General features: G+C 37.9%; 9 protein-coding genes, 1 long non-coding RNA gene and 1 other non-coding gene across 17 annotated transcripts, besides 1 other annotated feature; 8 read left to right on the top strand and 3 right to left on the bottom strand.

Annotated features, from left to right (window-relative positions):
* The first annotated feature begins 2,100 nt into the window (after window positions 1–2,100).
* Window positions 2,101–6,166, top strand: ERD3 (S-adenosyl-L-methionine-dependent methyltransferases superfamily protein). 3 transcript variants are annotated; one of them, NM_118031.4, is made up of 8 exons: window positions 2,101–2,427; window positions 3,337–3,633; window positions 3,722–3,870; window positions 3,981–4,176; window positions 4,268–4,478; window positions 4,592–5,270; window positions 5,353–5,430; window positions 5,514–6,166. In NM_118031.4, the coding sequence occupies exons 2-8, from the start codon at window positions 3,373–3,375 to the stop codon at window positions 5,740–5,742; spliced, it is 1,803 nt and encodes a 600-aa protein (NP_567575.1). In that variant the 5' UTR covers window positions 2,101–2,427; window positions 3,337–3,372; the 3' UTR covers window positions 5,743–6,166. The 3 variants fall into 3 exon arrangements, with proteins under 3 accessions (NP_567575.1, NP_001329718.1, NP_849408.1); NM_001341325.1 differs by having other exon boundaries at window positions 2,169–2,427; window positions 4,592–5,430; window positions 5,514–6,112; NM_179077.2 differs by having other exon boundaries at window positions 2,406–3,633; window positions 5,514–6,112.
* Window positions 6,167–7,078: 912 nt separating this feature from the next.
* On the top strand, window positions 7,079–11,910 carry AT4G19110 (Protein kinase superfamily protein). 3 transcript variants are annotated; one of them, NM_118030.3, is made up of 16 exons: window positions 7,079–7,319; window positions 7,870–8,097; window positions 8,470–8,946; window positions 9,048–9,126; window positions 9,212–9,280; window positions 9,363–9,452; window positions 9,542–9,680; window positions 9,827–9,929; window positions 10,074–10,126; window positions 10,220–10,286; window positions 10,386–10,494; window positions 10,597–10,662; window positions 10,761–10,829; window positions 10,914–10,977; window positions 11,065–11,292; window positions 11,396–11,878. In NM_118030.3, the coding sequence occupies exons 3-16, from the start codon at window positions 8,939–8,941 to the stop codon at window positions 11,635–11,637; spliced, it is 1,386 nt and encodes a 461-aa protein (NP_567574.1). In that variant the 5' UTR covers window positions 7,079–7,319; window positions 7,870–8,097; window positions 8,470–8,938; the 3' UTR covers window positions 11,638–11,878. The 3 variants fall into 3 exon arrangements, with proteins under 3 accessions (NP_567574.1, NP_849407.1, NP_001078408.1); NM_179076.1 differs by having other exon boundaries at window positions 7,109–7,319; window positions 11,387–11,878; NM_001084939.1 differs by lacking the exons at window positions 7,079–7,319; window positions 7,870–8,097; window positions 8,470–8,946; window positions 9,048–9,126 and having other exon boundaries at window positions 9,259–9,280; window positions 11,399–11,910.
* Window positions 7,914–8,039: a sequence feature (AT4G19110.uORF1).
* PAM68 (PAM68-like protein (DUF3464)) lies at window positions 11,892–12,992 on the bottom strand (the record flags this gene model as incomplete). 2 transcript variants are annotated; one of them, NM_202842.3, is made up of 2 exons in its annotated part: window positions 11,892–12,635; window positions 12,898–12,992. In NM_202842.3, 2 exons carry the CDS (start codon window positions 12,952–12,954, stop codon window positions 12,048–12,050), a joined length of 645 nt encoding a protein of 214 aa, NP_974571.1. In that variant the 3' UTR covers window positions 11,892–12,047. The 2 variants fall into 2 exon arrangements, with proteins under 2 accessions (NP_974571.1, NP_001329651.1); NM_001341324.1 differs by lacking the exon at window positions 12,898–12,992 and having other exon boundaries at window positions 11,892–12,503.
* Window positions 12,046–12,265, top strand: AT4G06870. The gene has a single exon (NR_142049.1). It is a non-coding gene; the product is annotated as an other RNA (long non-coding RNA).
* AT4G19095 (uncharacterized protein) lies at window positions 12,886–13,518 on the top strand. The gene is made up of 3 exons (NM_118028.2): window positions 12,886–13,009; window positions 13,113–13,222; window positions 13,312–13,518. Exons 1-2 carry the CDS (start codon window positions 12,939–12,941, stop codon window positions 13,216–13,218), a joined length of 177 nt encoding a protein of 58 aa, NP_567573.1. The 5' UTR covers window positions 12,886–12,938; the 3' UTR covers window positions 13,219–13,222; window positions 13,312–13,518.
* A 91-nt stretch (window positions 13,519–13,609) lies between these two features.
* Window positions 13,610–16,507, bottom strand: AT4G19090 (transmembrane protein, putative (DUF594); the record flags this gene model as incomplete). Its single annotated transcript, NM_118027.2, has 5 exons — window positions 13,610–14,357; window positions 14,418–15,276; window positions 15,322–15,832; window positions 16,277–16,435; window positions 16,489–16,507. The coding sequence occupies 5 exons, from the start codon at window positions 16,505–16,507 to the stop codon at window positions 13,650–13,652; spliced, it is 2,256 nt and encodes a 751-aa protein (NP_193644.1). The 3' UTR covers window positions 13,610–13,649.
* Window positions 16,508–16,610: 103 nt separating this feature from the next.
* Window positions 16,611–17,783, top strand: AT4G19080 (hypothetical protein (DUF594); the record flags this gene model as incomplete). Its single annotated transcript, NM_118026.3, has 1 exon — window positions 16,611–17,783. The coding sequence occupies one exon, from the start codon at window positions 16,611–16,613 to the stop codon at window positions 17,592–17,594; it is 984 nt and encodes a 327-aa protein (NP_193643.2). The 3' UTR covers window positions 17,595–17,783.
* On the bottom strand, window positions 16,998–17,078 carry MIR5661. Its single transcript, NR_142048.1, has one exon. It is a non-coding gene; the product is annotated as a microRNA ath-MIR5661 precursor (primary transcript).
* A 405-nt stretch (window positions 17,784–18,188) lies between the features above and the next one.
* On the top strand, window positions 18,189–20,067 carry AT4G19070 (Putative membrane lipoprotein). 2 transcript variants are annotated; one of them, NM_001341323.1, is made up of 4 exons: window positions 18,189–18,283; window positions 18,670–18,916; window positions 19,080–19,313; window positions 19,606–20,067. In NM_001341323.1, exons 2-4 carry the CDS (start codon window positions 18,676–18,678, stop codon window positions 19,635–19,637), a joined length of 507 nt encoding a protein of 168 aa, NP_001328578.1. In that variant the 5' UTR covers window positions 18,189–18,283; window positions 18,670–18,675; the 3' UTR covers window positions 19,638–20,067. The 2 variants fall into 2 exon arrangements, with proteins under 2 accessions (NP_001328578.1, NP_193642.1); NM_118025.4 differs by having other exon boundaries at window positions 18,189–18,330.
* A 39-nt stretch (window positions 20,068–20,106) lies between these two features.
* AT4G19060 (P-loop containing nucleoside triphosphate hydrolases superfamily protein) lies at window positions 20,107–21,491 on the top strand. The gene has a single exon (NM_118024.2). The coding sequence runs from the start codon at window positions 20,174–20,176 to the stop codon at window positions 21,323–21,325; it is 1,152 nt and encodes a 383-aa protein (NP_193641.1). The 5' UTR covers window positions 20,107–20,173; the 3' UTR covers window positions 21,326–21,491.
* A 794-nt stretch (window positions 21,492–22,285) lies between these two features.
* Window positions 22,286–26,423, top strand: AT4G19050 (NB-ARC domain-containing disease resistance protein). The gene is made up of 3 exons (NM_118023.5): window positions 22,286–22,369; window positions 22,619–26,162; window positions 26,242–26,423. The coding sequence occupies exons 2-3, from the start codon at window positions 22,621–22,623 to the stop codon at window positions 26,303–26,305; spliced, it is 3,606 nt and encodes a 1,201-aa protein (NP_193640.4). The 5' UTR covers window positions 22,286–22,369; window positions 22,619–22,620; the 3' UTR covers window positions 26,306–26,423.
* Window positions 26,424–26,438: the final 15 nt, after the last annotated feature.

Raw genomic sequence — 26,438 nt, 5'->3', positions numbered from 1 at the left:
TGTGTGTTCTTGTCAGTTGGGAAGAGTGAAACATAAGTGTTTGATTATGAACTCTTATCAACCAAAAACTTCACCGTGCAAACACTGAAATCCTTCAATTGTTTCTGCTCCTCTAACTAGAATCATGTGACAAGTTAACTATTTTAGTGAATAGTAGGATTAAGAACATAATTTGAATTTATTATTAAGCTAATATTAGTGCCTTGATAGCTCATGACAAATTTTAGATGACCATTGGTAACTACGGGAGAAGTAGAATCACATTCATGACTTCTTTTGTTGGTATAACAATCTTCCATCTCAATTTTCCATGCTCTAATACATCAATTGTAAATGCACCTCTATGGCAACATTTTGAAAGATAAAGAAAATAAATAAATGTTGATGTAATAATATGATATTGAAATGTATGAACACAATTTTTTTTTGTTGGAATTCATTGCCTTGCTTGCAATTATGATTGACATCAAACCTCAAGGAAAAAAAGCAGGTGTAATTCAGCCGAACACACAAGAATTTTTTTTTATTGCTACATTTTCAACTTTTCATACTTTATATGGTTTTTGAGTATTCTTTAATTAAGAAAAGAGAGTGATGAGATTGGTGTAAAAGACCTAAATGACACATGGGAAGATGATGCACCATTAACAGATTCCACATGGGAGAAGGTGAGTTTCCATTTTCCAACTTATTAGACTTATTCAAAAGTATTTGGCTCTTAAGTCACACAACACTACAAATTACGTTATGACTTCTCACACTTCTGATCCTATATACTTCAGTTTTAGTAGTAATTGGTTTCTTACTTTGACTAGACAAAAACTTTCCAATTCCACGTTGAGATACAAACAAAAAAACATACACAAGTGACCGGTTTTATATAAGTGCTAATTATATTCCTTCCAATAATATAATTTCTTTAGCTAAGAGACCGATACTACACTATGTACGACGATGAATTTAAATAGCTAGATAACAGTACAGTATGGAATATGCAAAATACAGTAGTATACTGTTGGAAGAGGAATTAAATTTAAACGCGTCTCAATTAGTCAACACTTAATAATAATTCAGTCTTGTCGTGGAATTCACAAGTGACAAACCCACCGACTAAAACTCGGCTAACTTCAACTAATTAATTAAATTTGGAATCTTTTAATATTTTCGTGTTATTTTCATATATTGTGGTTAATCAGATAGTTAACATAGTCATTTTTTTTTGTTATAACGTTGTTCCGATTTTCATCCAATCCTACTTTTTTTTATTGGTTGTGTAACCAAAGGAAGTGGAAATTAAACATAAAGAGCTAATTTGATGAATGAGAATATTTTAGTTAAGATTATACACTAAATCGTATTTTTGCTATTTAAAGTAGTCAATAATAACTGAAAACAAAGTGAAAAAAACTCGAGCCTTGAAATCTTAATTTATGTGATTTGTTTTTTTAAACTATTGTGGAATGTAAAAAAAAAAAAAAAAGTAATTTATATCATCACTCCAAGAATATAGGGAAATATGGGTATTTGCATGGGAGGATTGATATAAGGATAGTCGTGACGCCGACGGTGAATCGTTTTGTCGGTGGTGGGTTCCATTTTCATCTCTTTTTTTTTTTACTTATTTATAAATTTTAAAAAATCTAAATTAGAACTCTAAAAAACGATTGGTGACTTTAGTAAAAGGAAAAACAACTTGCTACTTTTTGGCAACAAACCTAAAATTCCGGGAACTACAATCTATAATAATCTTTTACGATTTTCTAGAGTGGAGGATCTATCAATTTATAGAATTTTCGAATTTTCACAGATTTGTTTTCTATAACAATTTTTTAAAATTCTCATAATTGTTATATTAGTACTAGATATTTTAGTGATGATACCTACTGAAAAATAAATATCTTGCAATAGAAAACGATTTTTCCATCATCATTATTAACAAAGAAACAACATGTGACTATTATTTTGTTCTTTGTTTCATCAACATTCAATAACAAATAAAATTCATGAAAAATAATAATTAAATAAAACCAAAACAATAGTGTAATTATGTGAAAATAATAGTTAGATTTTAAAAGAAATGAAAAAGATAGAAAACGAAAGGAGAGACAGAGAGTGAACGGAAAGAAAAAAAGATGGACGATAAAATAAATAAATATTTTTTTTTTTTTGCACACCCAAAAATTGCAGAAGGAAGCTATATATGTTAACGTTAGCTTCTCTGCAAATCTCCTTATCTCACTCTCTCGCGTCCATTTTTTTTTCTCAATTCGTCTTCAAAAATTCGTTAGATAGAGAAGAATCTAAAAGTCTCTCTCGGTCATCGGAATATCTTCTTCTCAGGAATTCGACGAGACTATTCGAAATCGGAAATCGCGCTTTGAATCTGAAACTCAGAATTTAGAGGACGCTTACTCCAAAGAATCTAGGGTAAATTCTACGTTCCTTTCGTCTCTATAATCAAATTATATATGCACAGATCGAGTTTACTGTTTTGTTTTCCTTCATGAAGCTCGACGAATTTTGGTAAAAACCAGATCTGGATTTCGTAATTTTGCTTTCTCTGTTTCGTATTCTTCATTTGTCACTGATTCAAATAGCATTTGCTTCCGTATAAACAAATTCTATCTTAATCTCCTGTAAGCAAATCTGTGGAATAATCTGGATAATCTCCAGTATATAGTTTTCGAATTTGGATTCATTTCGATTTTTTCGCTTTGTGTATGTGCACAATTCCAGATTCATTGTTTTTGATTACATTTTGTTGTTTGTTTGGTGAAATTTAAGATTAAAGACGATTCCGTCTCTGGCAAGTAATGATTAATGCTAATTCTCTTCATCTTACACTTTTTTTTTGAAGTCCTTTATGCTTTTTAGCTGTCTCTCTGCAAGCTTTTTTTTTGGGTACAGATTTGTTTTCAGACTTTAAATGCGAAAGTGAATAAGACTTTAAATAGAGATTCATTCATGTGTATGCATTTATTGTTATTTCATCGATTCATTGTTTATTGTTCTCGAGTTTTGATGGACAAATGTGAGAGCATGTTATAGCGGTCGAATCTGGGTCCCAAAACGCCATGTGAGATTACATTAAAGCAACAATCTATTATTGTCGGCAATGTTGTTTGTTCCTTTTAGATCTCGATTCTATACATCCTTTGTTTCCTCAACTTTCGAAATACTCATTTGTCAAATAGTAACACTTGGCCCATCATTTGTTTATTCAATGAATTAACCAAATAAAGTTCTATTTTCTAACTTTTTCATTAATGGCAGAAGCTTGTTTGCTGCTCTTGTCTACTGACTTATTTATTCAATCTCATGTTGCTAATTTTGTAGGTGTTAACTTTCTAAGAAAAGGAGTTTGTTAAAACAATGAAGTATAAAGATGAGAAGTACGAGAAAGCTGAGAAGGGTTCAAGGATTTTGCCCAAGACAGTTTTACTGATTCTTCTTTGTGGACTTTCGTTCTATCTTGGAGGGTTGTATTGTGGGAAGAACATAATTGAAGTTAGTGATGTTGCAAAAGCTGAATCTTCTTCCTTAGATGTTGATGACTCTCTTCAAGTCAAATCTGTTTCTTTCTCGGAATGTAGCAGTGACTACCAAGATTACACTCCTTGCACTGATCCAAGGGTATATTCAAATTGCTGATTTTTGTGGTATGAGTGCTTGAATTTGGAAAAAGTGTAGCTAATGTTTTGATTTCGTTTTGCTTGTTCAGAAATGGAAGAAGTATGGTACTCACAGGCTTACTTTCATGGAGCGACATTGTCCTCCTGTGTTTGATAGAAAGCAGTGTCTGGTTCCTCCTCCTGATGGCTATAAGCCACCGATAAGATGGCCAAAGAGCAAAGACGAATGTTGGTACAGGTATATGTTTGTCCCTTTTCTCAACCTTATGATTGCATCTCTTAATTACTTGTATCTCTAAATCTCTCCTGTCTTCAGCTATTTGAAGTAAGTTGGTAATTTGATTTCAGGAATGTGCCATATGATTGGATTAACAAGCAGAAATCTAACCAGAATTGGCTAAGGAAAGAGGGTGAAAAGTTCATTTTTCCTGGTGGGGGTACAATGTTTCCACATGGAGTCAGTGCCTATGTCGATCTGATGCAAGATTTGATCCCTGAAATGAAAGATGGGACTATACGCACAGCCATTGACACTGGTTGTGGGGTAAGTTTATATTTTTGTAGAATATAACTTTGGCAAATATCGGATTAGATGTTCTCTTCTTCAACTCCATTGATCTTGATCTGTTTTTAAGGTTGCGAGCTGGGGAGGCGATTTGTTGGACCGGGGTATCCTCACGGTATCACTCGCCCCGAGGGATAATCACGAAGCTCAAGTCCAGTTTGCTCTAGAACGTGGAATTCCTGCGATTCTTGGCATCATTTCCACTCAACGTCTCCCTTTCCCTTCAAATTCATTTGATATGGCTCATTGCTCAAGATGCCTTATTCCGTGGACAGAATTTGGTAATTTAACTGGCTTTGATCAATTGAATTGCTATATTGAATCTTCTTGATCATCGAAAAATGCAGGTGAGTATATCTTTAAACAACCTTTGTTTCTTTCCTGTCTCTCTCAGGTGGAGTATATCTTCTGGAGGTTCACCGTATCCTAAGACCTGGTGGCTTCTGGGTCTTATCTGGTCCACCAGTCAACTATGAGAACCGTTGGAAAGGTTGGGACACAACCATTGAAGAGCAGAGATCAAACTACGAGAAGCTGCAGGAATTGTTATCTTCAATGTGCTTCAAAATGTATGCCAAGAAAGACGATATCGCAGTCTGGCAAAAATCTCCAGACAATCTATGCTATAACAAGTTGTCTAACGACCCTGATGCATACCCGCCAAAATGTGACGACAGCCTTGAGCCAGATTCTGCTTGGTATACACCATTACGCCCTTGCGTTGTGGTTCCAAGCCCTAAGCTAAAGAAGACGGATTTGGAATCTACTCCCAAGTGGCCAGAAAGATTACACACAACTCCTGAAAGAATCTCTGATGTTCCTGGAGGAAATGGTAACGTGTTTAAACATGATGATAGCAAATGGAAAACAAGGGCTAAGCATTACAAGAAGCTGTTACCCGCGATTGGTTCTGACAAAATTCGGAATGTTATGGATATGAACACTGCTTATGGAGGTTTGGCTGCTGCTCTGGTCAATGATCCTTTGTGGGTCATGAATGTCGTCTCTTCTTATGCTGCAAACACACTTCCCGTTGTGTTTGATCGTGGATTGATCGGAACATATCATGACTGGTAAATTCATCTCGACCACCTAATCTTTTTCTACTTTCAAACACTTGAGCTCGCATACATAATGTGGTCTGTTGTTTCATAGGTGTGAAGCTTTTTCGACGTATCCAAGAACTTATGATCTTCTTCACGTAGATGGGCTGTTTACATCTGAAAGCCAGAGGTAATGATAGAACAGAGATATCACAGCTTAGGTCTTTAAAAATCCATTGATGATCTGATATGTAATGGTCCGGCTTTGGGCAGGTGTGATATGAAATATGTAATGCTGGAAATGGATAGGATCTTACGTCCTAGCGGGTATGCGATTATACGCGAATCGAGCTACTTCGCAGATTCAATTGCTTCTGTTGCTAAAGAGCTGAGATGGAGTTGCCGTAAAGAACAAACAGAGTCTGCATCAGCCAATGAGAAGCTCTTGATTTGCCAGAAGAAGCTGTGGTATTCATCTAACGCAAGTTCAGAAACAAATTAAATAAACAAAAAAGAAAGAAATAATAGGACAAATCGAAAGCTTAAGCTTAAAGCTTTTGTTTTGTTCGGAGGTATCTTGAGAACAAAGTCTCAACAACAACACGCATAGGTTATTTGTGTTGCTTCAAAGCCAAGAAAGCTATTGAAAGCTGCCAATTCAATTTTATTATCCCAGCATATTTATCAATTTTCGTTTTTTTTTTCGCTTTTAGTATATGCTTGGTGAGAATTATATATTTCTTTTATTTTTAAATTGTAACTTTAAATTTTACTTTAAACGGTGATGTTCGAGATTTCTCGAATGTTAGGTATAATGATTTGAGATCTTCTTGTATTTTTTTACACGTTAACATGTTTGGTGGTCCATTTAGATTAAGCGATTATAAAATTTTCTCTTCGTTTCCCTAATGCTAATAAAATATGAGTGTTTTTTCAACAATCATTTATACGGATGAAGAGCAAACTCACCGTATGTAAAGTATTTGCAGTTTGCTTGTAAAAAAAATCGTGTTTCAAAAATATTTTAGGACAAAAAAATTAGATATACAATTGTAAAGTAAATCTAGCTAGTCGTGTTCGTTAGGTGGACGATCCGAAATCGAATAAGATAAACTAATTTTAAATATGATTGCAGGAACAAATTAAAAATTATGCTTAAACATATTTTTCTATAAAACAAATATAAACAATCTCCTTAATATTCAAAAATCGCATATTCCCTAATCCCTACCATTATGCAACAAGTTAAAAGTTCTACAGAGGGAAACAATTTGAATTTATTTTCGCCTTTTTTTTTCCAAACAACTTGAATTTGTTTCCCTCTAATTATATCCAACAAAAATTGGAACTTGTGATCCGGACCGGAACTAGATTTCAGCATCTTGCAATCTTTTTAAAACATGAAAGACCGATTTTTTTTTTTGATAATTAAAGACGATAATTCCAAACGTGTTGTATCATCGTATTTAACTCTTCAACAGATAATATCAACATTTATTATTTTATAAACATGTAAACTTATAACAATAATGGCGGTAATTTTATTTTATGTTTGGTAAATCCCCATGAATCATGAATAATATATAGCTCTCATAGAAAAGTCAAGAAAAAAAAATACCAGTGTTACATCGTGGAAGGCAAGAATAAAGAGGCGGCCACGTAAAGATACCGATGAATCCTTAGCGGGCCATAATAAAGAAAAGACACAACCACGTGATAATCCCACGGTTATATATGAAAAGAACACCGTAAGTTCGTAGAGTGAGACACAGACGATTATAGCAGTTTCGAACGCGACACGACCACAATATCATCAATGACGATCGAACCAAAGTAGAAAATATTCTTTTTCTAGCTCGGGAATATAAAATCGTAGGGTTTTTTTTTGGTCATCACGAGAGAACCGCACATTGAAAAGGGAAGGAAGAGAGATATTTGGCAGAGAGAGAAAACGTTGGAGGAAGGATTGATATTTGTTGGACTTTGGATCGAAAAATTGAAAGGTAAAAGAGGTAGAGAAGCTCTGGATTCCGTCTCTTCCCGTCGTCGGCGACGGTGGTTTTGCCCGTTGGCTCTGAGGTATTTCTTTCGCAGATCTCCATCTCTCCATTTCATTTCTCTCTTTATGGTCTCGAATTTGATCAGAGTGGATCTAATTTTTCGTTTTGATTAATATAAATTCATTTGGTATGCTTGGATTCGTCTGTTTGGGATCTGTTTGAGTCGGATTTGATGTGTTCGGATTATTTGATTGAAATTTAGGGTTTCTTAGGTAGAATTATTGATTTAGTATTGATTGATATATCCTCGAATTGGATATGTTTGTTTTCCAGCTTTTTCCAGCTTTTTTCAGATCTGTGAGGTATAAAGTGGGCCAATAGTTAGGTGATGATGGCACCACGGTTCAGATATTGTGCTTTGTTATCTTATCTGCATTTTAATTATTGCTGCTAGGTTTTTATGGTTTCGTGAACGATGATTACTTTTGCTAATGTTGTTTATGAGACTGTAATGTAAGTTGAGTCCATTTTTAGAGCTTGCCTGGCTTTTGGATGGTTTTCTTCTAGCTATTGTTGTGTCCATCTTTGGATTTCTTATAATTTTTTAATTGCTTTTTCATTGCTATCAGGTTATATCAGGCTTTAATTTAAGTGGATTGTCATCTTCTGAGATATGGAACAAGTTTTTGTCTGGCCAAGCTGCTACCACTATCGGCTTTTCTCATTCCAAGAAGCGCTCGATTGGCGGTTTCTTGTACGTTCTGATTTCCTTGTGGGCTCTTTCGTTAACTGCACTTAGTGGTCAAACCCTCTTCTATGATCTTTAGGGGAAGGTGTGAGGCAAATTTCTGAGACAGGTATGGCTTTCGATTAAACCTGTTTTATTCTACACGAGTCTTCCCTCCTTAGATAGTTTGCCATTGGAACTTTAGTGCGTGTTATGCATTTGGTACAAGTTGAATTTCTTGTAATTATCCCAATTGTAGTTTTTAATAGGTTTCATTAAGATGGTTTAGACTTTCTTATGAGTGGCAAAATAAGAAAATTTGAGAAATGGTAAAACTGCTAATTTTTTTTGGACAATTTGAAAAGGAAAAATATAAACAAACAATGAACACGGAAGTGTTGTATGCCATCACGTCAACCCCACACTTAATGATATCTTTTGTGCACATATTCATATCTATCAGAGGATATTTACATATCCGACATTTTCGTTTTTTTTGCAGGGCTGAAGTCTGCAAATTCTTCCTTCGCATAGTCCTAGAGAAACCTCTTTGTTCCTCTCTTTCATATCTTGTTCTTATGGGTGCTGGTTGAAGAAAGATACATCAATTTCTTTTCTTTTTCAGTTTACAAATGTCGTTTCCTTGAGTCTGAACCCCTGAGTGAGATGTTGTGAGCATAGGGTCCTTCCTATTAGCCAAAACAGTCTTTCTTGTTGGTTCCTTCGCGTCTTTGAGTTCTCAGTATGTGTTTTCCTCTTCTCTTGCTCTCTTTCTTTTGCCTAAATGGTCAACCCGTTTATGTTCGAAGTAAATAACGGTCAGTCTACCCAGCTGGAGAATCATTGATTTTACTGCCTTGGTGTCAAGTACTTCCTACGAACGACTGGAAGATTAATGCTATATAAATCTTTCAGAAGTTCTTTACTTACATAATATAAAGAGGCTACTTTGCTTAACCAGAAAAAAAAAGATGGACAGGTAGCTTAGTTTTCTCTCAACTTGTTTTTTAATATCTTTTTCATCGGGCCCCTTGATTTGTGGCTTATGAGTTTAGTTCTCAATGCCTTATGAATTTCTAGGTACAAGTTAATTAAAGAGGTTGGTGATGGAACTTTTGGTAGTGTTTGGCGAGCTATAAATAAGCAGACGGGTGAAGTCGTAAGTTACTTTCTTGGAGAGCTATCTATTACTGGTAGAATGTTCTGTACTTGGTTTTTAACTAAGTGAAATTTTCTATGAGCAGGTTGCAATTAAGAAAATGAAAAAGAAGTACTACTCTTGGGATGAATGTATTAATCTGAGAGAAGTTAAGGTATTGAACTGCCTTTGTTTAAATGCTTTTTTTTTTCTTGTTTACTGTATGTGTACTTATTCCTCCTTTTCCCTCCTATTAGTCGCTCAGGAGAATGAATCATCCAAACATTGTGAAGTTGAAGGAAGTAATCCGGGAAAATGATATCCTATACTTTGTCTTTGAGTACATGGTATACTTCTTTCCTGCTTGTTGTTAGGTATTTTCTGATACTTTTATTCATTGCTCTGAATCTACTTTATGTCATTCTTTCTTGATCAGGAGTGCAATCTTTACCAACTTATGAAGGATCGACAAAAGCTTTTTGCAGAAGCTGATATCAAAAATTGGTGCTTTCAAGTCTTCCAAGGCCTTTCTTACATGCATCAGCGTGGTTACTTCCACCGCGATCTTAAGCCAGGTAATTGATATAGCCTTGAGGTGTGAGATACATAGCTTCAAACATCTGCTCTGAAGATTAGCAATTCTGAGTTTAGTCACTGTCTTTCTAACAATCCTTGTTTAATAGTTTGTCACTGAATATGTATATTGTGTTGGTTGTTGCAGAAAATCTGTTAGTCTCTAAAGACATCATTAAGATTGCTGATTTTGGCCTGGCACGTGAGGTTAATTCGAGTCCACCTTTTACCGAGTATGTTTCTACACGCTGGTAAGAGTCGCTTCCCTTTTTATTATTGCAATGAGTCATTCAGATATATCAATATCTATGCATATTTGTACTTCATTGGCCCATATGTTGATGAAATGCTATACCAGTGCTGCCTTATAGACCCAAAAGTCTTTGTTCTAATAGGTACAGGGCTCCTGAAGTACTTCTACAGTCATATGTATACACATCGAAAGTTGGTTAGTATCAATACTATGGCAAGAAATAATTGTTCTTTATCTTTAATGATGCGATTTAGTGCTTAACAATTTGATAATTGTTTTTTTATTCAGATATGTGGGCGATGGGAGCTATTATGGCTGAGTTGTTGTCTCTTCGCCCCATTTTTCCTGGGGCTAGGTAACGTAGCAGTGATTAATTTGTTTTTTTCTGATTTAAAACGTTGCAAAATTAAATGTTAATAAACAAGTGAAAAATCTTGTCGTATCATTCTTGCAGTGAAGCAGATGAAATCTACAAAATCTGCAGTGTCATAGGCACCCCAACTGAGGAGACCTGGTTGGAGGGACTTAATCTTGCAAACACAATAAACTATCAATTCCCTCAGGTACTTGCTCAAGCTTGAAAAATTGTGTCTTGAACCTCACTGTTTTTTTTTGTTTTTTTTTGTTTTTTTTTGTATCAGACAATAACGATTGTCATCGTGTAGCTTCCTGGTGTACCTCTTTCTAGCTTGATGCCATCTGCTAGTGAAGACGCAATTAATCTTATTGAGGTATTTTAACAACTCTTAAAAGTGATCTTCTATGAATCCAAGAAGGTATTTCTTTTATTCTCTGACATTAATCTCCACATTTTAACATGATCATTCAGCGACTTTGCTCGTGGGATCCATCCAGCAGACCGACTGCTGCAGAGGTGCTGCAGCACCCGTTCTTCCAGGTACACCTAGAAAGTTTTTGATTGGACGATATGCGACAACTGTTATAGCTATACTCCTTATCTAACCCCGTTCTCATATGGCAGAGTTGCTTTTATGTCCCACCATCTCTTCGTCCCAAGCCTTCTGTTGCAAGAACTCCTCCGCCTGGTAATTTCATTGTTTGTTGACTACCAATGTCAGGTTATATGTGTTTTGAGATTGTTACAATCCATTTTTTTTGTTTATGTCATATAGTCGGGCCTAGGGGATCATTCGAGCACCAATCAGTTAAACGGTACCCAGTGTCTCTTGCCAATGCTAAGCCATTCAATAGCTATGTTTCCCCAAAGTCAAATGCCGCTTTTGGCAGTGGTGTCCAGCGGAAACTTGATATGGTTAATCAAGATGGGACGAGAAACACTAAACCCGTGAGAAGTTCTGTCAGAGACTCCAAATACAGACCACCCGGAAAAAAGAGTCCTCGTAAGTAAAAAAAGCTATAAACCCACCTTTTTTTCTTTAACATGTACAATCGTTGTTTTACTTCATCTAACAAAACAAATCCATTCAATTGGAGATAATGCAGCAGCAGCATCGTTGAACAAGAACCGGGTCACTCGTAGTAGTGTATCCGAGACTGCTGATAAACTCGCAAACATGACCATTGGAGCAACTGGATCTCGAAGACACTCTGTGTCTGTGGTTGGACAGCATCAACAGCTGAAACCACCTCCGATGAAGGCAGGTTGGGTAGGAGAAACACGTGACATGTTCCTTAGACCAACACAACCCACCACCAATGCCTACTCTAGGAAAGTCGCCGGATGACCCCTAAACCAATAGTAACTCAAGCATGCCTCTTCTGAGCAAATATTTTACTTTATAAACTCTCTAATAATCTTATACATCATCAGAAAAAACAAGTCTCCTTTTTTCTTTTTTTTTCGACGGCGCGTCTTTGCCTCGTCAATGGTTCTGCTTTTGTTTTCTTTTCTTAATTTCTGTATTGTTAAGGTTTGTTTTTTGCGTGTGTGACAATTTGGTTTGCAATAAAGATCGACTTGGGTCTATTTGTTTGCAATAAATTTGATACTATTCACTAATTCAGACCCTTTAGGATCGGTAAAGAAATTTTCGAAGAGATATGCAGAAGAAGCCCGTCGATAGAAAATCTCCAAAGTAAATCCTCAGCAAAATTTACATCTGTTTATAAAACCAAAGAGCTTTTATTGCATAGTCTATCTCTTGTCTGAGGAATTCCAAAAGGACTGCCAAAAGACAGGCCAGTTCTTCTTAGCTTCGTTCCAGCCTAACAAGGAACCTTCTCTCAACGGATCCCAGCTCGAAGACACGATCCCATAGCTCACACCAGCTAAAGCCGTACCAAAGAAGACGAACGAAACAATAAACGGAACCCATGTAGGCACATCAACTTTCAATCCCACTTTGAGATAGTAAAAGAATGGGAAGAACAAAAGACCAATGAAGAGTGGTAACCCCACTGTAAATCCCATTCTGCTTATCATTCTGTTGGTCACTATCTCTGGAATTACACCTCTCTCACGTTCATCTTCTTCATCATCATCATCTTCGTCTTCATCGTCGTCGTCTTCATCACTTTGGTTTCCGGGTTTTGGCTTTTTCGACTTCTTGGTTTTCTTAGGAGGAGGTCCAAATCCTTTCGGGCTATTCATCGTTGCGTGTAATGGTGCTATACGCGATATCTCTAAGCGGTTAATGCAAGTAATGGACTTAGGAACTTGACTCTTCGTTTTATCTCTCAGTCTTTCTACTAAACTACTACACTGTTTGTTGTTTCCATCAAGCTGCGCAAATAAAAGCAATTCCGAAAAGGACAATCTCAATGCTACAGAAAACTTTATGTAACAAGAGATCGGAAACGAGATAGTGGAGTCATTGTTTGATTTAAGAGATGATTATGACGCCATTAAAGTGGAATCAAACTGAAAGAAAATGGAAGGAACGATTTGACTAAGTTTTGATCGATACCAAGAGAGAACGAGTTGACTCAGCATAAGTGAACTATACAGAGACACAGATTGAAGGAGATAGAGAGAAGATGATTACCTTGGAAGAAGATCTACGATGAGCAGAGAGCTTGAAGGAACATGGTACAGAAGCCATTCTTTCTTTCGTTCTATGTTCTGTTTCGACTTTCGAGTGGGAGAAAATGGATAAGGTTCTTACCAATTGCTTAATACCGCTTTAATCCAGTTCGGTACGCATTCGGTTCATCCGGTTCAATGGTTTTCCTAAAATTAATTTTTGCACTTTTGAACAAGACGAAGAAGATTAACGAGCGGCTCTCCGGTCACCACCTTCCTCGTCGGGAGATTCAAAGGAGGATTCTCCGATCGGAAGAGCGAGGAAAATGACGGAAAGATTTAACGAGGTGAATAATTTTCTCTTTGTACTCGATTACTGGCGAATTTTGATGTACTATGATACGAAGATTTTGGATTTCGTGTTATCGTTTTCCAGTTTTGGCAAAGTTTGATCAATCGTTCTGGGTTATATCAGCGCAACTACGAATTAGGTATGTAACACGAATCTAATTTGCCTTTTTTGATCTGAGAATTTCCTCTTTCGTTTGGTAGTGAGTTTCTGTTGGATCATGATAGTGTTACACTGTGACAATACCTAAGATGCTAGTGATAACCCGTATGAGTTTGCTTCATTGTCAGGATTTTGCATTTGATTAGGCTGTGAAGCTTACTTAATAGTAGAAACACACAAATCATGTAAACAGAAGAAAATTTGAGAAACCTTAAGTTGTGGCGGCTCTGAATGGCCGCCATTCTTGATCTGAGCTAATCAAATCAACCCCCTAGGCCAAAGTGAGCCATTAGTAGCCAAACGAAGTTGATGAACTCCCCACCTTTGCTAAGAAGCTCCATACGTGTTGTTGCATCACAATGTGATGCTGCATGGAAGAGGAACTCCAACCACACTTTGCTAAGTATCTTCCATTTGTCTTCTCCAAAGTTCTTTTCCACTCTCTGAAGTTCTTTGGCCAGTGAGCTTGCCTCAAATAACACTGATTTGCTATGATTTCCTTTGACTTCCCTAGGTTCGATACTTGTATCGGCTGAAAGAATTTCCTTGCTGGCTAATTTCACATTTCTAGAGTCTCTGATGATACCCATCTTCTTGAAGAACCTATCAGCCTCGGCTAATGTGTCTCTGAATCTGATCTTTCCTATGCCAGCTACTTCTGACATCAGCTTAGGCTGCATGATCAAGAGATACATCATGTAGTCCGAGATGATTTTGCTGATCTTGCGGTTAGTGTGATACTCAGATTTGTCGCAGTTCTCTTTAGCAGAATCTTCCTCTTGGTAACAGAGTTCTGTGGCGATGTGCCAAATCAAAAGACTGTGTTCATAATCAACATCTGTTATGTAATGTAGCAGCATATCATGGTCTGCTATTTGAATCTGGGTATGGCTAGATGCCCAATCTCTCCTAGCCGATGATTTTGTTGTGGTATTCTCCAGGCTGTATAGAATCTGGGAATTTTTTTGCAGCTCAGAAAATATGAAAGACCATAGGTTTCTTGTCAAGGGTTCACGGTGTACAGATCTTACCAGTCTTATCTCATAGAACAGATCATTGATGCCTAGGAAGTTGATGACGGAGGTGACAAGATACACGAAAAAGTTAGGTACATTGAACCAAAACTCAACAAAAGCCTTGAAGATGCCGATAATAGAACGAGCAACTTGATTTTGCCCTGGCGGTAGAATAATCACATGGTGGATGATATACCAGTGAAGAGCACAAAACCATTTGGCTATGTTACTAAACCAAGTCTGGATGATGGAGAAAATGAAACTGAAAGGGCAAACTGCTATCTTCCATAAAAGCTGGCATGCTCTACTCCTGGGGTCGTGGATCCTTTCTGTATCTGCCTTCATGGAGTATGTGAGAAAGTTTAACATTGTGATGCTTCCAGTCCATCTTCTGAGTAGAAACGGTGTGTTAAGCACCTCCTGCTGATCTCCCTCACGACATGTTTGCCACTTCCACTTTGGCCTCTTCAGAAAAAGTATCCAGTTGAGTATGTGGTCTTTCCCTGAATACCTTTCGTCGGGGTCATCCTTTAGCTTAGCAAGGATGGCTGTTGTCCAGTCAGAAACCATGAACATGTGGATGGATATAACATCCAGAGCTATGCCAACTAAGAACAACGTATAGGTGATCACGATGTCGGCTTTGTGAAATTCTTGGATCTTATTGTGTCTGTAATGGTAGATGGTGAAGGCTGACAGAAGGGATCCCAGTGATATGAATCGTGACACAAGTCCAACCCAACTATGAAGAACCGAACCTTTTGTATACAGTCCTTCATAGATAAAATCGAGCTCGGCTTCTATAATGCAGAAAGCTTCATCTTTTAGTTGCAATGCACTGAAGAAGGCCTTGCTTTCATCGCGCAGCTCCAAGCTAAATATGTTATTGACCATAAGACTCTTAAAATTTTTGAAGAACAAGAATGCATATTGAAGAATCTCAAGGTGGGTTAACTCTTTATGTGGTTGCAATAACTTCAGAGGTTTTGGTTGTCCGCGATGCTCCTTCATGTTCATCTCAGAAGCAAGTTTCGTGTCCATGTCTAAGTCCCTTGTTTGATCGGTGTAGTCAAACCTTGAATTGGACGCCTGCAACATCGAGTTCCTGTACTTGTCTGAACTCGCGAGGTACAACGCAATTGTCCGTTCCAAATACTTAGAAGTCCCAGCAATGAAAAGCAACAAGATTATCACCGAGAGTACATTGGGTAGAGACTGGACAACTACATATACACCTGCAAGCGCCTGAAAGACAAGCCCAAGAAAATGTCTGTTCCAGAGAGCATTGTCTTCGAGGGAAAAGGCAGTGATGGTGTCTGGTCCACCAAGGTGTAAGAGCAAGAAAGGTGCCCACAAGGCGACGAGCTTCTTGTTTTGAGGAGGATCATCAGGTTTAAGATATTTACCTTGGTTCTTGGCAATCAATGCAACTGCAAAATTCGCAGACAAATCTGCCAGGAGATACGATGACCACAAGAGCAGGATCAGGAACTTGTTGGGCGTTCGTTTCCTCAAGGGGGCAAAGAAAATGAGAATGGTCTGAAGCGAGAGACTGAGGATTATCACTCCCCTAATATTCCATGTGTCCCAAACATCTTTGATATGTTTGGAACTTTATTCACCAAAGTTGACATCCTCCACACTTGGATCGGAGCTGCTTTCCGCTGTATAGGCTTGGGATGCCTATTTTCATCCCTTTACATATTCAAAGTAACGAAAAAAGATGGATACGACGGTTTTGATGTTTGCCTCACATATGCTTTGATCTTTGGTGGAATCGCACTCGATTTCATTTCCATCCTCATATTCTGTGTATCTGACTGGACATTTGCTAGATTAGGGAAGCCTAAGGAGGAGCTGGATAAGAAAGATACCAGGTTTGACAGATTTCTCAATTGGCTCCTCAGTTTCAGGGACCTGAACTGGAAGAAATGCATGTGTCACGAGCAAGAAGAACTCTGTCACAAGGTGCCTGGTAGACTCTTTATATTTCGGAGATGGTCTGAGTACGTATATGCATACAACCTGATTGGCTCCTCTCTGAAGATAAAACCCAAGAGTATCCATTACACAAGGGGTTACATACATTGTTCCGTTGACGCCATCATTCGAACCTTGCACATTGATTTTGTTGTTGATATCATCATCAGAGGAACGAAGTTAGTTTCCAAAGCCTCGAATGGCATCCGCAAGAATATAGACTCTAAGATGATTCATCTGTTCATCAACTTTCCGTGGACTCGTCGGACTCTTTACCCTTTCAGGCTTTTTATTAGATTCTGCTTAGGAATTCCGTTGATCAACTATCTCCTAGAATTCTTCAGCATCTCAGATCAGGTAAATGAGATAGTGTTCACATCCCGCACACGCCTCACCAAAGAGCTCTGGGAATTCATATTTGAAGAGGTCAAGCATAGATCGCTCTTAGTTGTTGGATCGGAAAGTGCCAGCCATATATATTCGGCTAGAGGCGACTGGATTCTGCGCGATATGCAAATCGAGGATTATTATGAGAAACTCCTGCCATATGTCACTGAAGTGGAGTATGATCAGGGCATTCTGGTGTGGCACGTTGCAACTGAGCTCTTACACCAAACAGAAGTAGACAATGCAGCAAGAAATGTCAGAAGCAAAGAGTACAGCAAAACCATTTCAGACTACATGATGTACCTCTTAGTCGCACAATCCTCTCTTATGTCAACAGTTGCAGGAATTGATAAGATAAAATTCAAAGACGCTATAGCAGAAGCCAAAAACTCTAAAGAGGCTAAAAAGCTGTTTCAGAAGATGCATGTTGAGGGTTCAAGAGATGCAAAGAAGGCCTGTGCAGCAATTGTGGATTCCTTTACGGAATTTGAGCTAGGGAATGGGAACGCCAGACGGTATCAAAGCAAGTCCATGTTGTTCCAAGCGAGCATGCTAGCGAAGGAGCTTCTGCATATAACAAATGAAAGAGGCAATGATGCAATGTGGAAAGTAGTGAGCAAAGTGTGGGTGGAGATGCTTTGCTACGCAGCAACTCACTGTGATTCTAAACAACATGCAGCTCAACTCAACAAAGGTGGTGAACTGATCAACTTTGTTTGGCTATTGATGGCTCATTTCGGACTCGGAGAGCAATTCAGGACCACCAAGGAAGATTCTAGAGCCACACTGATTCTTACCAAAACAAGCACCTCTTGCCTTGTGTAACACATTGTATCTCTCGTCTTTTGTCTTCAACATCTTTGGTTATTGTTGACTAATCATAATCCACAACTCGTCTCAATTCTTTAAAACCCTAATTTGCTATATGTAACCTAAATTGCCTTACTGCCTGAGTATTTCGTGCTCCTGCTCCATATTCAAACCAGAGAATCCAGAAGTAGCTTTGCTAACTTTTCTAACTCTAATTTCAAAACAGAGAATTTAGCTTCTAAGATCAGATTAATCCTGAGTTGTTTTTGGGCTTAACCTGATCGTGTTCATCCTGTGAGCAAAAATCTCAATCAGAGCCACCACTGATATCGTCGTCACTTTCACCTGAGAGAATCGTGCATTACCACTTTCTTGAGATTTCGCGAGCTTTGTTCCAGCCTTCCAGATTTGAGTGACGAATCTGAACAAACTTTAGGGTTTCGAAACGCCGGACTCCGAGAACCAGGCATCGAACGCCGGAGAAGAAGGATACTGAAATCGATTATATATGTTGCTGCCGTAGTTTGGTTTTATTAGTAAACCGGATCAGATTGTACCGGTTATGTCTGTTCGGTCCGATTCTTATTTTTTAATCCAAGCGTAAAACGATGAGTGGTTTTGATCCACTGGTTCTCTTAGTGAATTCGTCTGAGAAAACAAAAGAAATCGAACGAAGAGTGTGTGCACTTGAGGATCGAATTAAGGTGAGAACAAAGAAGAGAGAAGAATCGAAATAGCAAATCTCTTGATGGTAAATTTTACAAATTTTGTTCTTTGTAGATATTGTTCTATTTCGTAGGTTTATCCAAGTTTATACATACCCCAGGTTTCAGCTGGAATTGGTTTATTGATTAGTACTTATTGGATTGTTCGCGATCCTGAAAAGGTTCGAATTTTATGGGGGTTTCGAGAGAATCTGTGGGAAAAATATGAGCTTTATGTTTTGTTGGTGACACTGTTGAATATCCATTGATTCAGCTTCTCAATTCAATGTGCATTGGATTTGATTTAGTTTCAGTGGGTACTGAAAGATAATTTAGTTGGGTCAATGTAAACTTATTCCGTTTTCAAATCTTTACCAATTTTGCAGGTCTTGATGATCATTAAAGGTATATTTCGGAGATATGAAAAATGGAATCCTGTGCATCCTACTTATGGAGCATTTTGGGGAATGGGGATTGGGATTGGTTGTGGCGTCGGATGGGGACCTGGTTTTGGCCCTGAGGTCATTGGTTATGTCGGTGCTGGCTGCGGTGTTGGTTTTAGTGTTGGTATAACACTTGCTGGTCTCGGCATTGGTCTTCCCACAAATTTTCTTCTTGCAGCTCCTTATAACAGTATGTACCTCAGACTCTCTCTCTTTCTCTCACACATTTTTTCATAAATATGTATTCTCCATACCAAGTAAACTCTTAGTTTTGAACTTTCTTGATTCGGGTCTTTGGCAACTTGAATGCACAGGTCATGTAGTAATCTTTTGTCTGCTGATTTTATTTTCAGCTGTGGAAGCAACTAGAAAGGGTGCTTTTAATTTCTTTGGTAAAAACCTCTCAACCAATGGTTGGAGTGATTTGATGCCTCAAATCGCGGGGTTGCAGAGACAAGTCAGTGAGATATGCTCTGGTTTTAACAAGAAGCCTCATTTAAATAATGCCATTGACCTAAAAAGTTTTCCTTTGTTCATTTCACATGATTGTGGCAAATTTGGAAGTCATCTTCTCCATGTGCGCAAAGGTACAAATTCAATTAGTCTTAACATTTTGCTATATCACTGTGCAAAGTTCTTCTCTATCCGTTTTCTTTGTCAATGATAAGGTACGTTAGTCTTAGTATTTCAAATAGAAGCTAGTCTGAGCATTTACCTTGCCTTTATCTTACATATAACTAGCTTGCACTCCAACACTCATTTCAGTCTCATGTTAATGTTTCTCTAGATAGAAAATGTTTCTGTTATTCAATGGCAACCCCTATATTCTTTAGAACAAAGTGGATAGAGAACAGTTAGATTTATCATTTTTCTTTGCAGGTTCGGAGGACAATAAATCATCAGCTATGTAATGCTACCCACCACGAGGATCTTAAGCATCTGAGACGCATTTCGAGATAGTTACTTTGATGGAATTTGTGAATGTGACTGAAATATTCAGCACAAATCAGAACATGGTTCCTGTCTTGTTTGGAGAAGCACTATGAACCAAACCTGAAGCCCTTGTGATTTAGAGTTACAGAGATACATTAAAAGGGTTCGGGATTTCACAGTAGCATTCATAGACAGTTCAGGTTAGTTAAACGTGCTTCACAAAAAGAAAAAAAACAGAAGTGTAGTTGAGGTCACACCACAGGTTTATGCTTTGCTCTTAATCAAATATTTATCTTTCTCTTTTTTGTTATTTGTCCTTTTTAATTCCATTTGCTTTATTCCTTACTTGTGGGGATTAAATGTTTGCAGAGAAAGATAATTCGACTGAATAAATACACTTTTACCTGTATACTTGTTATATATTTGTGTCACCCCAAAGTGAAAGCTGCAGACTTTGAAACACAGAAATTCTTCCCATTGTAGTGTTTTTTTCTCAGAAACACAAGAAGAGCTTATGGATATTGCTAAGAAGTTCATATCTGAAATTGATGACAAGCTCGAGTCTAAATCAGAATTTGATAAAGAGCTCGAGAAAATCAAGTCTTCCTTCAATGAAGAATATGAGAAATGGTCGTCTGGAAAACAGAGGGGATCTTCCTCTAAGCATGGAAACCAGTCCACACATGGTGATTCATCACCAACTCGTAACAGCAGCGGCAGCAGTAAAAAAGGGCGGCCTAAGGCGAACCGTGTGGAGACAAGCTCTGAGCTTCCGGATCACCTCATTCGTGGTTTCATTAACGAGAAACTGTTCTTGAAGAACTTCTTGCTGAAGCAAAAGGAATCCGAAGAGTTCAAGACTCTAGCAATTGTGGGGAAATACGGAGTTGGGAAAACGACATTGTGTCAGGCTGTGTTCAACGACGAAGATGTTAAGCAAGTTTATTTCCCGAGGATATGGGTTTCTATGTACAGCAAAGAAACAAAAGAAGACGAAGATCCCAAGATAGATGTTGTGAAGAGGATCTTGAGATCCCTTGGAGTTGAAGATGAGATGTTTAAACACATCAAAACAGAAGCAGAAGAAGAGAAGAGTATCAAAGATGAAGCTGGGGAAAGAGAGGAAGAGACGGTCAAAGAAAAGGAGCTTGCTCGATTATTGTATGCTCTTCACTTGAATCTGATTGGGAAGAAGTATCTGATAGTGTTGGATGATGTTTGGGAAGACAACGAGTGGGATCAAAGGCTCGATGATGAGAAGAAGCAACAGGAAAAATCACATCTTTCTTGTGGGTTTCCTAAAGGGTTTGGTGGGAAAGTGATTATGACTAGCAGAGACGAGAGATTGGCGAAGGCGATAGTCGGAGAAGAAGAGAATCTGCAGCGTTTGTTTCCAAGATCCGATGCAGAGAGCTTGTGGGAGATTTACATTGATGCAGTACCCACCAAGGTGGACGATGCAGCAGCCACGAATTTGGGCGATGCAGTAGCCACAAATGCGGGCGATGCAGTAGCCCCGAAAGTGAATCCGAGGTATCCGGGAAGATACAAACAAGAGCTTATGGATAAGTCTTGTGGTATTCCTTTGGCTGCTCGAATGCTGGCGAAGATTGAGCCTGTGAAAGTGGATGAAATTGGAAACATAGATAGGAAGCAGAGCTTCTAACTTCTAACGCAATATCTATGTATTTACTATTTACTCTCTGATATAAGGAAGCTATTCAAGATTACTATATAAAGTTATTTTATTGTTCTAGAAACTGTTAAGAGTTGTCACTTGTGTGAGTGTAAACCTATGGCAGTTAATAAAGATTAAAAAGAGATTTTAATACATATTTTTATCATCTTAGAGTTTCACGATTTTCTTGAGATTGATCCTCGTAGCTTGTTGATGATGATTTGTGGATTAAAAACCACGACATAGCGTATTGCGGAAGTGCTGCTTGAACTACCGATTTGACAGAGGACCTCTTGGATAATTTTCATTTCTAAGCTTTTAGACACTTTACTTATACATATCTAAAACTACTAGTTATTTTGGAAATTTGGAAAAATGATAATGGTATTTTTTTACTATCACGTGTGAAAATTCCTCTTAAAGAATACTGATCTTTCAAAGTACTTCAATTTTGAAAGAAGTAATGAAACAGTATTAGAATATTAATTTCCTTTCAGCTTAAGAGAAGTGGCAGATTCTCCCTAGAAATATGTTAAGTTAAACATCTGTACCCTCACTTTTGTAAAACCTGTATCACATATCACCAAACATAAGTAGAACAAAGGATCATCAAAAGACAAAAAAACTAGAGCAATACATGTGATTAGCATGTAACTTTTTCCTTTGTATGTAATAAGGAAAGAAAAGTTTTTGCTTGTGTAGTAAACAATTCCAAAAGTCATATATTCGAAAAATATAGGGGCATAATTGTTACTCTGAATTCTGAAATAATAAGGGTGAATAATTATTGGAAGAATCTAATATTTATACTTGGCGTTTTTGTTTCGACAGAGTGTAATCTAAAACTTGAATTTTGTTATTGTTGTTTTACAAAATCAGGATAGGCTTGACATGGAAGTTATCGGAGCTGGACTTGTATAAATAAGTGAATCAATCAACGAAGGATAACAAAACAAAACATAAACAAAAACTAGAAAGAAAAAACTATCAGTGGAGAAAACTAATCTGATTAAGTCACTCTAAACAATTAAGGTTCTTCTCATACCTCTCTCTTTGTTTCGAATTTTAAATTTTAGTTTTGTATTGTTAGTTGATATTTGTCATATATTGCATGGATATATAGGGGTAGTGTGGTATACTCTCTGAATACATCTCTTAAGTTCATAAAAATAAAGTTACTATCCTAGTAGCAATCTCAATAATTTTGTTTAACAATGATCTCTTCAAGAAAACTCAAATCAAAGGTTTAAATATTTCCTCTCTCATTTTTTATTTTCCTAGAGATGGAGAAGCAAGATCAAACAAGCAGAGAAGAGATTCTGAAGAAGATAATGGATTCATTGGGACAAGACGGTGTACCTTCAAAAACCGTCCTCGTTGGTGAAGCTGGTATAGGGAAGACATGGCTTGCAAAAGAAGTCAGCCAACGTGTTACTCAAGAAAAGTACAATGTCCTCTGGTTACACCTGAACAAAAAGATTGAAGACGAGAAGTCGCTTTACGAGATTCTAGCTGCTCAGTTGTCGATAATTTACGAGTTTGAAGAAGGCGAAGAACCTGATGAGCTTGATTATCCATTGGAGAGCTTGAAAGAGAAGATTAAAGAAGAGATGATCAAACACAAGAAGGATAATCTTCTGTTGATTTTGGATGATGAAGGAAGTATGACAACTGAAGAAGATGTGATGCAAGAATTAAACCTCCAAGATTTTCTTAAGGAGTACTCGGCTGTGAAGATTCTAGTCACAAGAAGAGATGAAAGAGAGGAGAAAGAATCCACAACGATCAAAGTCGGTCCGCTTACAGAAAAGGAGTCATTGGACTTACTCCACGATGCCGAGGACTTACTTACATCATTTACCTCTGAAGATTGGCCTGTTCTGCTAAAGAGACTTTGCGATAACAAAGAGATCAAAGAACCTACTTTGATGTCTTGCATTTTAAGCAAGAGCAAGGGCTTACCAGCTGCGATCGTTGTCTTAATCAAGTCTTTAAACAGCATTAAGTCGATGTCTGCGAAGCAGAGGAAGATCTTTAAAGAACTGATTCTATCTTCCAAGTCATTAGATGAAGCAGCTGCTTCCAAGAACGCTATAGATCGCAGCCGCTACAATCCTGTCTTGCAATTAAGCTACGAGCTGTTAAAGCCTGACGAGACGGTCAAACGTCCGGTGATTGCTTGCTTTTGGCATATCTTGGACTTCTACAAGTACTCTGGATGCGCTTACTACCGTGACCTAATAGTGCATTGGATGCTTGAAGGGTATTTTGATCCGGTTAAGTCAGTTGACAAAGCTTACCAAGAAGGACATTCCATTTTAATGGACTTTATGAACAGAGGAATCTTGAAAATACAAGAAGACAACATGGTGGTTCCAGAGTTCTCCATGAGCAACCTATTAGATCTTCAAGATTGTGGATTCTTTGGAAGATCTTCTCTTGGATTTGACAGAGTTTACGGTGGAGACAAGAGAAAGGGGCTAGGGAAAATCATCTTGATCGATGATATGATACAGACAATTCAATCGAAGAAGAAGAATATCACGACGATTATCGCTAGCGGAAACCGTTTACGTAGAGAGGTTCATGGGAAGTTCTTTGAGAAACCAGAGATGCAAGATCTTGAAGTTGTAGTCCTCTTTGAGCCAACGTTCCATGAACTTGTTCTGTCTTTATCTAAGCTAAAGAAACTCCGAGTACTTGTTATCAGAGACTGTGATCTAATCGATAACATCGATAAGCTCAGTGGTCTTCAAGGCCTACATGTTCTTGAAGTCTCTGGTGCTAGCTCTCTAGTTAACATCCCTGATGATTTCTTCAAGAACATGACTCAGCTTCAAAGCCTTAATCTTTCGGGACTTGCAATCAAATCTTCGCCTTCCACAATCGAAAAGCTAAGCATGCTTCGTTGCTTCATCCTAAGGCACTGCTCTGAGCTACAAGATCTGCCTAACTTCATTGTGGAAACAAGAAAACTTGAAGTTATTGACATTCACGGAGCTAGGAAACTTGAGTCTTACTTTGATAGAGTTAAAGATTGGAAGGACTATAAAGGCAAGAACAAGAACTTTGCTCAGCTTCAGCTGCTTGAACACCTAGACTTCTCAGAGACTAAAATCATCCGTCTGCCGATATTTCATCTCAAAGACTCTACTAACGATTTCAGTACTATGCCAATCTTGACCCGGCTCTTGCTGAGAAACTGTACAAGGCTTAAGAGATTGCCACAGCTTAGGCCTTTGACTAATCTTCAGATTCTTGATGCATGTGGTGCTACAGACTTAGTGGAGATGCTTGAAGTGTGTTTAGAGGAGAAGAAAGAGCTTAGGATCCTCGATATGTCAAAGACAAGTCTTCCCGAGTTAGCCGACACGATTGCTGATGTTGTCAATCTCAATAAGCTTCTGTTAAGGAATTGCTCACTGATTGAAGAGCTTCCAAGCATTGAGAAACTGACACACCTTGAAGTTTTCGACGTTTCTGGTTGCATTAAGTTGAAGAATATCAATGGATCCTTTGGGGAGATGTCTTACCTCCATGAAGTGAATCTTTCAGAAACTAATCTTAGTGAGTTACCTGACAAAATCTCAGAGCTATCTAACCTTAAGGAGCTCATCATAAGAAAATGTTCCAAGCTAAAGACTCTTCCAAACCTTGAGAAGCTAACAAATCTTGAGATCTTCGATGTTTCGGGCTGCACCGAGTTGGAAACAATCGAGGGATCATTCGAGAATCTGTCTTGCCTCCACAAAGTGAATCTTTCGGAAACTAATCTTGGTGAGTTACCTAACAAAATCTCAGAGCTATCTAACCTCAAAGAGCTCATCCTAAGAAACTGTTCTAAGCTAAAGGCTCTTCCAAATCTTGAGAAGCTAACACATCTAGTGATCTTCGATGTTTCGGGATGCACCAATCTGGATAAAATCGAGGAATCATTCGAGAGTATGTCTTACCTTTGCGAGGTTAATCTCTCTGGGACTAATCTGAAAACGTTTCCTGAGTTGCCAAAACAGAGCATCCTCTGTTCTTCAAAACGTATTGTTCTCGCGGATTCGAGTTGTATAGAGCGAGACCAGTGGAGCCAAATAAAAGAGTGTTTAACAAGTAAGTCAGAGGGCTCTAGCTTCTCTAATGTAGGGGAAAAAACCCGCGAGAAACTTCTTTATCACGGCAATAGATACAGAGTTATTGATCCTGAAGTTCCTTTGAATATCGATATTGTTGACATCAAAAGATCCACTGATCTTAAAACAGAGTATATAGCCAAAGCAGAGTATGTCTCTATAGCAGAGAATGGATCCAAAAGCGTATCTTCTCTCTTCGACGAGTTGCAGATGGCATCGGTAAAAGGTTGTTGGGTAGAGAGGTGCAAGAACATGGATGTTCTCTTCGAATCAGATGAACAACTAGAGAAAGAGAAATCATCATCACCATCATTGCAGACTCTTTGGATCTCAAATCTTCCATTGCTAACAAGCTTATACAGTAGTAAAGGAGGATTCATTTTCAAGAACCTTAAGAAGCTAAGCGTAGATTGTTGTCCAAGCATCAAATGGCTATTCCCGGAGATTCCTGATAACCTTGAGATTCTTCGTGTGAAGTTCTGTGATAAGTTGGAGAGATTGTTTGAAGTAAAAGCAGGAGAATTATCGAAGCTTCGTAAGCTTCACCTTCTTGATTTGCCTGTTTTATCAGTACTTGGAGCTAATTTCCCGAATCTGGAGAAATGCACAATTGAGAAATGTCCGAAATTGAAAGCTAGAGAAGATGAACCGAGGATTGGAGCAAGGATTACAGATGAAATTTCAGAGGATCAACCTCACAAGTAAGTGAAGTTAACAACTAAACAAATCGAAACTTTATTTTGTTTTCACACTCTCTGTTCTGTTCTTCTTCATGTGCAGGAATACTATTGGGCCTGAAACCCAAACTCCTACCCAGCCCACAAAAGCTACAGACACAGTTTAATCTCTCTGTTCTTCTTCACACGACGAGGATGAAGAAACAAAATTTCCGCTGATCTTATATTATCTCACCGTTAATAATTATCCAAGTCTTGAACTTTGACAGAGCTTGTAATTCGAAACTTTTCAAAATGGTT

Source organism: Arabidopsis thaliana, chromosome 4, assembly GCF_000001735.4.
Source record: "Arabidopsis thaliana chromosome 4, partial sequence".
Taxonomy (NCBI): Eukaryota; Viridiplantae; Streptophyta; class Magnoliopsida; order Brassicales; family Brassicaceae; genus Arabidopsis; species Arabidopsis thaliana.
This window is presented reverse-complemented; position numbering and strand designations above follow the sequence as displayed.

What these genes read in the sequence shown, in the direction of transcription:
- AT4G19070 (NM_118025.4), top strand. An exon ending in TCTTGCAGCTCCTTATAACA is followed by an intron (nt 18,917 to 19,079) that starts GTATGTACCTCA and finishes TTTTATTTTCAG; the next exon opens with CTGTGGAAGCAACTAGAAAG. An exon ending in TCTTCTCCATGTGCGCAAAG is followed by an intron (nt 19,314 to 19,605) that starts GTACAAATTCAA and finishes TTTTCTTTGCAG; the next exon opens with GTTCGGAGGACAATAAATCA.
- ERD3 (NM_118031.4), top strand. Translation starts at nt 3,373, where the DNA reads ATGAAGTATAAAGATGAGAAGTACGAGAAAGCTGAGAAGGGTTCAAGG. An exon ending in CTCCTTGCACTGATCCAAGG is followed by an intron (nt 3,634 to 3,721) that starts GTATATTCAAAT and finishes TTGCTTGTTCAG; the next exon opens with AAATGGAAGAAGTATGGTAC. An exon ending in TATTCCGTGGACAGAATTTG is followed by an intron (nt 4,479 to 4,591) that starts GTAATTTAACTG and finishes TGTCTCTCTCAG; the next exon opens with GTGGAGTATATCTTCTGGAG.
- AT4G19050 (NM_118023.5), top strand. Translation starts at nt 22,621, where the DNA reads ATGGAGAAGCAAGATCAAACAAGCAGAGAAGAGATTCTGAAGAAGATA. An exon ending in TCAGAGGATCAACCTCACAA is followed by an intron (nt 26,163 to 26,241) that starts GTAAGTGAAGTT and finishes CTTCATGTGCAG; the next exon opens with GAATACTATTGGGCCTGAAA.
- AT4G19110 (NM_179076.1), top strand. An exon ending in TTAATCTGAGAGAAGTTAAG is followed by an intron (nt 9,281 to 9,362) that starts GTATTGAACTGC and finishes CCCTCCTATTAG; the next exon opens with TCGCTCAGGAGAATGAATCA. An exon ending in GAGTATGTTTCTACACGCTG is followed by an intron (nt 9,930 to 10,073) that starts GTAAGAGTCGCT and finishes TTGTTCTAATAG; the next exon opens with GTACAGGGCTCCTGAAGTAC.
- AT4G19060 (NM_118024.2), top strand. Translation starts at nt 20,174, where the DNA reads ATGGATATTGCTAAGAAGTTCATATCTGAAATTGATGACAAGCTCGAG.
- AT4G19095 (NM_118028.2), top strand. Translation starts at nt 12,939, where the DNA reads ATGGTACAGAAGCCATTCTTTCTTTCGTTCTATGTTCTGTTTCGACTT. An exon ending in AGTGGGAGAAAATGGATAAG is followed by an intron (nt 13,010 to 13,112) that starts GTTCTTACCAAT and finishes CTTTTGAACAAG; the next exon opens with ACGAAGAAGATTAACGAGCG.